Raw genomic sequence first — 9,461 nt, 5'->3', positions numbered from 1 at the left:
GTTTTCCAATTGTATAACTTTAAATATCTTGGCTATATCTATGTCCTTCTTCTCCTCAAATTCACTCATGCTAACCAACCCTCCTCCTCCTCCTCCTCCTTCTCCTCTTCACCCCCTCCTCCTCTTATTCCTCTTCCTTCTTCTCAAATTCACTCATGCTAACCAACCCTCCTCCTCCTCCTCCTCCTCCTCCTCCTCCTCTCCTCCTCCTTCTCCTTCTCCTCTTCACCCCCTCCTCCTCTTATTCCTCTTCCTTCTTCTCAAATTCACTCATGCTAACCAACCCTCCTCCTCCTCCTCCTCCTCCTCCTCCTCCTCCTACTCCTCCTCCCCCTCCTCCTCCTCCTCCTCCTCCTCCTTCTTCTCCTCCTCCTCCTCCTCCTCTCCACCCCCTCCTTCTCTTATTCCTCTTCCTTCTCAAATTCACTCATGCTAACCAACAATCCTCCTCCTCCTCCTCCTCCTCCTCCTCCTCCTCCTCCTCCTTCTCCTCCTCCTCCTCTCCTCTTCATCCTCCTCCTCCTCCTACTCCTCCTCCTCCTTCTTCTCCTCCTCAAATTCCTCATGCTAACCAACCATCCTCCTCCTCCTCCTCCCTCCTCCTCCTTCTCCTCCTCCTCCTCCTCTTCCTCCTCCTCCTCCTCCTCCTCCTCTTCCTCCCCCGCCACAGGGTCAGAAGGTCAAGGAACGCCCCATTGCCAGCACCTTCTACGCACCCTTCGACCTTTACGAGCGAGGCAAGTTCGACGAGGTCCTTGAGGGGATGGTCAGCTCCCACGCCCAGAACGAAGACATGGCCATTTCCGAAGCCATGACCAGCAAGATGTTCGAGGACGCTAAGACTGGTGGGTATGGGGGTATGGTGGGGGTGGGTATATAGGGGATTTTTATATTTTTTTATCTTCATTTTATTTGAATTATTATTATTTTTTTTTTTTGTGTGTGTATTTAGTGTGGTGTGTACGTGTGTCTGTTCTTCTGTCTCCTCTTTCTCCTCCTCCTCCTCCTCTTCTTCCTCTTCTTCCTTTTCTGCATCATCTTGTTCTTGTTCTTCCTCCTCCTCTTTTTCTTCTTGTTCTTGTTCTTGTTCTTCTTTCTCCTCCTCCTCCTCCTCCTCCTCCTCTTCTTCCTCTTCTTCCTTTTCTGCATCATCTTGTTCTTGTTCTTCCTCCTCCTCTTTTTCTTCTTGTTCTTGTTCTTCTTCTTTCTCTTCCTCCTCTTCCTCCTCCTCCTCCTCTTTTGCTTTATCTTCTGCATCTTCTTCTTCCTCTTTGCTTTCCTCCTCCTCCTCCTCTTCTTCTCTCCTCTTCCTCCTCCTTGTCTCCTCCTCTGTGTGTGTGTGTGTGTGTGTGTGTGTGTGTGTGTGTGTGTATTACCTATTTCTGGTCATATATCTCTTTCTATCTTTCAATATCTATCTATCTATCTATCAGGTGTTGGCCTGGACCTGGCGGCACAGATCCTGCAGCAGGGGCGTGACCACGGCATCGCTGGATACAACCGCTGGAGGCTCTTCTGTGGCCTCCCAAAAGCTGCCTCCTTCCAAGACCTGAGTGACGTCGCTGCCCCGGAAAACATCAAGAAACTACAAGGGATTTATAAGTAAGGAAGCCTTGTATTGGTAGCTTCAGTTTGCTTGTTGGGAAATGCCTATGTTGTTCTGCGCTAGAGAATGTCCCTGAAGCCGAAAGCAGTGTTTATAGTGTGTTCCGGCTAGTCTGTGTCTGTCCTAGGTTAATGTTAGCTGTCAGACTGTTATGTAAAGTCTTAAGTTCTTATGGATTTAATATGATAGCAAGGAGGTAGTGGGTTAGGTCAGGTCTGTCCCAGGTTAATGTTAGCTGTCAGACCGTTATGTAAAGTCTTAAGTTCTTATGGATTTAATATGATAGCAAGGAGGTAGTGGGTTAGGTCAGGTCTGTCCTAGGTTAATGTTAGCTGCCTCCTGAAAGCTGTCTCCTTCCAAGACCTCAGTGATGTCGTTGCCCTGGAAAACACCAAGAAACTACAAGGGATTTATAAGTAAGGAAGCCTTGTATCAAAGCCTTAAGTCTGTGATCTTAACCCCCATACATTTCTCTGTTAACACAATTTCTTATATATTTTTTAGCCCTGAGAATACAAGATGCCTTTCCTTCAAGATGGAGACATTGGGAAAGGCCTTTGTTATCCTGCACTAGACTAACAATGCCTTGCAAATACTACTACAACCTCTACTAACAATGTGGTAACTCTCATCCATCTCCCAGGCATGTGGATGATGTGGATCTCTTCACCGGTGGACTCGCGGAAAAGCCAAACCGTGGAGCGCTGGTCGGGCCCACGTTTGGCTGTTTGATTGGTCGCCAGGTCCACTACCTGAGGCGAGGCGATCGTTACTGGTATGAGGACGACATCCTGCCCTCCTCATTCACTAAGGGTACGCGTGTGTGTGTGTGTGTGTGTGTGTGTGTGTAAGTTAGTAAGTATATATTTATTGCTATCAAAACATCATATACATAGATACAAACAAAAACATCGTAAATTAAGCATCGGTCTGTGTGTGTGTGTGTGTGTGTGTGTGTGTGTGTGTGTGTGTGTGTGTGTGTGTAGAGAAGTGCTTAACCCGGTAACAGCGGGTATCATGTTTCTTAATGGTCCTTCTAAGCAAGAAAAATGAGAAAAATCATGATCCATACAAACCATTTCATAATATATATCAAAGCATTTGTAATCAGTTTTTGTATCATCTTTTGGGGGATGTTACATCATGGCACAAATTTGGCCCGTCGCTGCTACACGGTAAAGCCACAAATTTGGCCTGTCGCTGCTACAGGGTAAAGCCACAAATTTGGCCCGTCGCTGCTACATGGTAAAGACACAAATTTGGCCCGTCGCTGCTACACAGTAAAGCCACAAATTTGGCCTGTCGCTACTACACAGTAAAACCACAAATTTGGCCTGTCGCTACTACACGGTAAAGCCACAAATTTGCCCCGTCGCTGCTACATGGTAAAGCCACAAATTTGGCCCGTCGCTGCTACACAGTAAAGCCACAAATTTGGCCCGTCGCTGCTACACGGTAAAGCCACAAATTTGGCCAGTCGCTGCTACACTGTAAAGCCACAAATTTGGCCCGTCGCTGCTACCGGGTAAAGCCACAAATTTGGCCCGTCGCTGCTACACAGTAAAGCCACAAATTTGGCCCGTCGCTGCTACACGGTAAAGCCACAAATTTGGCCTGTCGCTGCTACACGGTAAAGACACAAATTTGGCCCGTCGCTGCTACACGGTAAAGCCACAAATTTGGCCTGTCGCTGCTACACTGTAAAGACACAAATTTGGCCCGTCGCTGCTACCTGGTTAAGATTCCCAACCTAAATATTTTCCTGCGTCACCAATAACATATATCTAGATAGTATTTAAAGATATACCAAGTCAATTTTTGGCTCACGTACGTTCAATAAACACTTTCAGAACAACTTTACGAGCTCTGCAAGACCAGCCTGGGACGTGTGATCTGCGACAGCAGCGACAAGCTCCAGCACGTCCAGCCCAAGGTCATGCTGGAGGCTGATTCCTTCCTGTAAGTATGAGAATGACGGTCAAACTATGAGGTTCTGTATGAGTCAGTATGTGCTGTTTTAATAAGTGTGTTTACGATAGTTTTAAGCTTGTATTCTTAAGCATCTCAGAGCGCCAGATCGCCTGTTTGAAAATAGTTACATAGATAGATAGAACGTGAATGTTGGATAGATGCGTGTGTGTGTGTGTTTATGTGACGAGCTATGTGTTACGTCTACGCATGTGTTGCCATTATGAGGGAATGTTTTGGGTTAAGGAAGGGACGGATAGCTGGACAGACAGACTGAGGACCAGGTGATAGTTAACCAAGCTCTCCACCCACAGCAATGCACCAATGGCCTGCCAGGGGAAGCATATCAAGGGTGTGGACCTGAAGAAGTGGAAGACCGCCAGCCCCAACTTCATCATTCCCGACAAGATGCTTCAGGAGAGCATTGAGAGGGCCAGGCGCGACATCACCAACATGAGGGACTCCGAGTGGAACCTCTGGGAAGCACGTGAGTGTTGGCGTGTGTGTGTGTGTGTGTGTGTGTGTGTTTTCTTTTTTCTTTTAATTTCAACGGTTAATATTTCTAAGTGTATATTTCTGTGTGTGTGTGTGTGTGTGTGTGTGTGTGTGTGAGAGAGAGAGAGAGAGAGAGAGAGAGAGAGAGAGAGAGAGAGAGAGAGAGAGAGAGAGAGAGAGAGAGAGAGAGAGAGAGAGATTTACTTATCTATATGTACGTATGTAATATAATGATAATGATGATGATGATGATAGTGAGGTCAGTACAGGGGGGTGAAGGATGGAGGGGAGGGGGGAGTGACCTAGGATGACCCCAAATACACACAATGACCTACTTTGACTATGACATTATTATTATTTTTTTCTTTCTCTGACCATCTTGTGAGCCTATGGGGAGGCCTATTCTGACATGACTTGTGATTGGTGTGTGTGTGTGTGTGTGTGTGTGTGTGTTTCATTATGGAAAAGGCCTATTGAAATCTACAGAACTATACTGACATGACTAGTGATTGGTGTGTGTGTGTGTGTGTGTGTGTGTGTGTGTGTGTAGCCATGGAGCCCAACTTAACAATGACACACACTGGAACATAATAATCCCATAATAAACACAAATATAACACTTAAAAATCAGGTATAAATCACAGTATAGCGTGTTCAGCGAAGTCCCAGGTGTAATTAACAGATGCCGTGAAGACTAGCTTGCCGGCACACCCTAACGCACACACCGAACACACTCTACCCTTTACACATGGTAGGTCACACACACACATACACACACACACTCCATAGATACGGAGACGGAACCACACGAGCGTAAAGCCCAGGCCTACAACTACAGCTACAACTAGGTAAATACAACAAGGTAAATACACACAATTCCCTTAACACATGTTCCCCTCTCTCTCTGACTGACTGCCACTAACACCTTCTAGCACACACACCAACTGACCCAGGACCCAGAACGAAGCAACAGACTAACTCCCGACCCAGACTGACCCCAAGCGGACACCCCAGGACGCAACGCCCGACCTGGGGCCAACGCGTGACCCTGACCTCATGCAAGCGCTGGTGGGCAGGGGTCAGGCAGGGGAGTGAGGACGAAGTTGAGTCCGAGGGTTATGCAGGGAGGCCGAGGAGCTTCTGACGGATTGCTTTAGCGCGGTGTCAAGGCTTGGGGATTATGAGGCAACACGAACGGCAGCTGTGGCAGAAACGTGAGTAACTTGACCCACACACGCACTCACACACGCACTCACTCACTCACGAATGCACTCATTTTGTGTGTGGGGGGTGGGGGTTAGAAGAGGTTGTGGTGGTCCTACGCACTCATTTTTCATGTTAGGTTCGGAATATGACTTTCACCCGCACGCACGCACTCACGCACTCACAAGCCTCCTTCTCCTCCTTCATCCTTTTCTTCCTTATTTCCTCCTCCTCCTCCTACTCCTACTTTTTCTCATTGGAACTTTTTTTTCTTCTACATAATTTTCTTTCCTCCTCCTCCTCCTCCTCCTCCTCCTTTTTCTCATTCAAACTTTTTTTTCTTCTCCATATTTTTCTTTCCTCCTCCTCCTCCTCCTCCTCCTCCTCCTCCTCCTCCTTTTTCCCATTAAAACTTTTTTTTATTCTTAATAGTTTTCTTTCCTCCTCCTCCTCCTCCTTTTCCCATTCAAACTTTTTTTCTTCTCCATATTTTCTGTCCTCCTCCTCCTCCTATTTTTCTCATTCAAACTTTCTCATTCAAACTTTTCTTACTCAGATTGTTACCCAACCGACGAGGGAAAATAACTTATTAGACCTAGTACTCGTGAGTGATTCAGATCTCACACGTGAATGTCAAGTCGGCGAAAAACTGGATGGTTGCGACCATCACCTAATTCGCCTAAATATCAGAACAGACCATGAACTCACCGAAAACACGTCCAAGATTCCAGACTACAAAAAAGCCAATTTTAACTTCGCTCGTGAGCTGCTAACCCAGACATCTTGGGAACCCATGAACTTCACTCCGGTGGACGGCGCGTGGAAAGGCTTTAAGAACAAACTCCTGGAGGTAGAGAGAACGACTGTTCCCAAGAAGACAAGGAGAACAAATAATGCCACAAGCACACCATGGATGACTACCCAAGTTCGACGGGCGATTAATTTGAAGAAGAGAAAATACAACTTGCTAAAGGAAAACAGCACTGACGAGGCACGCGAACAGTACCATCAAAGCCTCAGAGCTTGCAGAACACTCATTCGCCAGAGTAAACGCGACTATGAAAAGCAAATTGCACGCGAAGCCAAGTCCAACCCGAAAAAGTTCTTCACGTATATAAGAACCAAAAAGAAGACAAAAAGCAATATCGGTCCCCTAAAAGATGAAAGTGACGTACTAACACAGGACAGTAGACAAATGGTCGAAATCCTAAACAGGAACTTCGCGTCAGTGTTCACGGTCGAGAATACCCAGTCCGTACCCGAGAGCCCTTCCCCACCGATGGGAATCACTCCCCTAGAAATTAGTACAATCGACGAACGGGAGTACCTAGACAAACTCGAGACAAACAAGTCTACCGGACCCGACGACTTGTCACCCAGGCTGCTCAAGGAACTCAAGCAGCAAATCCTCAAGCCACTCACCGCCATCTACAATCTGTCACTACAACAAAACAAAGTCCCGAAAGACTGGAAACAAGCGAATGTAACACCGATCTACAAAAAGGGAGACAAAAGTGTGGCCCTAAACTACAGACCAATCAGCTTGACCTCAGTGGCGGGAAAAATCCTCGAGAAGATCATCAGAGACAAACTCGTTAGGTTCCTTGAAGACAACAACATCATTTCCGATGCTCAGCACGGTTTCAGGAACAAGCGCTCATGCTTAACCAATTTATTGGACTTCTTCCAAGGTATCTATGAAAACTGGGATAATCATATCCCCAGTGATGTTATATATCTAGACTTTCAGAAAGCCTTTGACAAAGTGCCACATGAAAGACTCCTCAAGAAACTTAAGTCGGCAGGATTAGGCGACGATCTGACAGCGTGGATCAAAGACTGGCTCACTGAAAGAAAACAACGAGTTGTACTCAACGGACAGGCCTCCGAGTGGCTCCCGGTCACAAGTGGAGTGCCACAGGGGTCAGTGCTGGGACCCATACTTTTCATCATATATATCAACGACCTAGAACTAGGATTAAAATCCAATCTTTCAAAATTTGCCGACGACACTAAGGTGGGTGGGAAGGCCCTCACAACGGCAGACTGCGAAATTATCCAGAGAGACCTGGACCAGATCACTCGGTGGTCGGAAAAATGGCAGATGTCCTTCAACACTACCAAATGTAAAGTAATGCATATCTGATCCAGAAACAGCAACCACACATATCACATGGGTGGCGAACCACTACATGTTGTGCAAGAGGAAAGAGACCTCGGGGTCACCATCAGCAGTGACTTGAAACAAACAAAACACTGCAAGTCCGCCTGTAAGAAAGCCAATACAATGCTTGGGTTCATATCGAGGAACTTTGAATACAAGACGCCGGGAGTTATGTTATCCTTGTATAATTCGCTGGTAAGGCCCCACCTGGAATACGCCGTGCAATTCTGGTCTCCTAATTACAGGAAAGACATTGAATTACTTGAGAGAGTACAGCGCCGCGCCACGAGGATGATACCATCACTGAGGACGAAACCCTATGAAGAGCGACTCTAGCGACTCAACCTCTTCACGTTGGAAAAGAGACGCCTGCGGGGAGACATGATAAAAGTCTTTAAGTACCTGAACAAGCTCAGCAACGTTGATCACTCCAAACTCTTCACGCTACAAACTAACCTGAGAACAAGAAACAACGGAAAAATAATTCAAGCAAAGCGATGCAATACCGACATCGGCAGGAGTTATTTCTCGAATAGAGTTGTTCGCCACTGGAACAGCCTTCCTGCAGAAGTGGTTAGCGCAGAGACCATCAACTCCTTCAAGAAACGCATTGATCGCCACTTTGCTGCAACGGGTGTGAACTGAACGTTCCCAAGAGTAGGTACACAAGTGCTTTAATCCTTCCCTGCAAGCCACTCCTATGGCAAACGGATTGCTTAAATCACTGAACGCAGGCAGCCTAGTAATGAGCCAACAGGCTTTCTGCTGCCTGCTAGTCCATGTTTCCATGTTTCCTCCTTTTTCTCATTCAAACTTTTTTTTCTTCTCCATATTTTTCTTTCTTCCTCCTCCTCCTCCTCCTCCTCCTTTTTCTTATTCAAACTTTTTTTCCTTACCTGACCTGCCATATAGTCCTTCCCAGCCTTACCAGACCCTTAGCAATGAGTCGGGTATTTACCAAACCTCAAACATGACCTCAAACCACTACTGGCTCTTCTCTTCTCTTCTCTTATTCTTTGTATTGTTCTTTTTATTGGTATTCTTCCTCTTCTTCTGTTTCTTCTTCCTTAATTCTTCATATTATTATTATTATTATTATTATTATTATTTTTATTATTATTATTATTATTATTATTATCATTATTATTATTGTTTTCTTTCATTTTCTTTTCTTATTTTCCTTATATTCCTGTCTTCTTTTTCGTTACTATTAACATTCTTCAGGTCAGGTCAAGTCATTACGTAGGTCATTTCTCACGACCTGACAACTAACTGACCCGTCTTTCCCCCTCCATCCCACAGGTCAGGCAGCATAAGGGCACGAAAAACACGCGCAGCTGACCGCCAGCTGAAGGACTACTGAATCCGGGTCACCAAGCAGCGTCCTCGACCTGATGGAAGTGTTGGCAAACATTGACGTGAGCGACATCATGGAAATCCCCAGTGTGTTTGAGTGTGACGACCAGACCTGCCTTGCGACCATACACCACGATTCCGTACGGCGACAGGATGGTGCAATAACCTGAATTTCCCGTCCTTCGGCAAGTCATTCCGGGCCAAGAGTCGTCTGTTGAGGCCCTCCTATGAAGGTGGTGAGTGTGTGTGTGTGTGTGTGTGTGTGTGTGTGTGTGTGTGTGTGTGTGTGTGTGTGTGTGTGTGATTGGGGGTTGTGTCTGTGTGTGTGTGTGTGTGTGTGTGTGTGAGGGGGGGTTGTGTCTGTGTGTGTGTGTGTGAGGGTGGTGTGTGTGTGTGTGTGTGCGTCTGTGTGTGTGTGCATTTAGATGTGGTGTACGTAATATCAATTCTGTGTGTGTGTGTGTGTGTGTGTGTGTGTGTGTGTGTGTGTGTGTGTGTGTGTGTGTGTGTGTGTGTGTGTGATTGACAGGCTATGAGAGAAGGGAAGGGAAGGGAAGGGAAGAGAAGAGAAGAGAAGGGAAGGGAAGGGAAGGGAAGGGAAGAGAAGGGAAAGAAAAATGAAAGAAAATGAGACAGAGAGAGAGAGAGAGAGAGGGAGAGAATATGCAT

General features: G+C 46.3%; 1 protein-coding gene across 1 annotated transcript in view; it reads left to right on the top strand.

Annotated features, from left to right (window-relative positions):
- The window catches only part of LOC126990398 (thyroid peroxidase-like), a 9,185-nt gene extending 306 nt beyond the window's left edge, over nt 1–8,879 (top strand). Inside the window, exons 2-7 of the mRNA XM_050849019.1 lie at nt 671–845; nt 1,434–1,602; nt 2,250–2,419; nt 3,457–3,565; nt 3,889–4,061; nt 8,739–8,879. Coding sequence (XP_050704976.1) covers nt 671–845; nt 1,434–1,602; nt 2,250–2,419; nt 3,457–3,565; nt 3,889–4,061; nt 8,739–8,752 — 810 coding nt within the window. The 3' untranslated portion in view covers nt 8,753–8,879. The remainder of the gene's footprint in view (nt 1–670; nt 846–1,433; nt 1,603–2,249; nt 2,420–3,456; nt 3,566–3,888; nt 4,062–8,738) is intronic.
- Nucleotides 8,880–9,461: the final 582 nt, after the last annotated feature.

The sequence above is a fragment of the Eriocheir sinensis genome, unplaced genomic scaffold (assembly GCF_024679095.1).
Source record: "Eriocheir sinensis breed Jianghai 21 unplaced genomic scaffold, ASM2467909v1 Scaffold1614, whole genome shotgun sequence".
Lineage (NCBI taxonomy): Eukaryota > Metazoa > Arthropoda > Malacostraca > Decapoda > Varunidae > Eriocheir > Eriocheir sinensis.
This window is presented reverse-complemented; position numbering and strand designations above follow the sequence as displayed.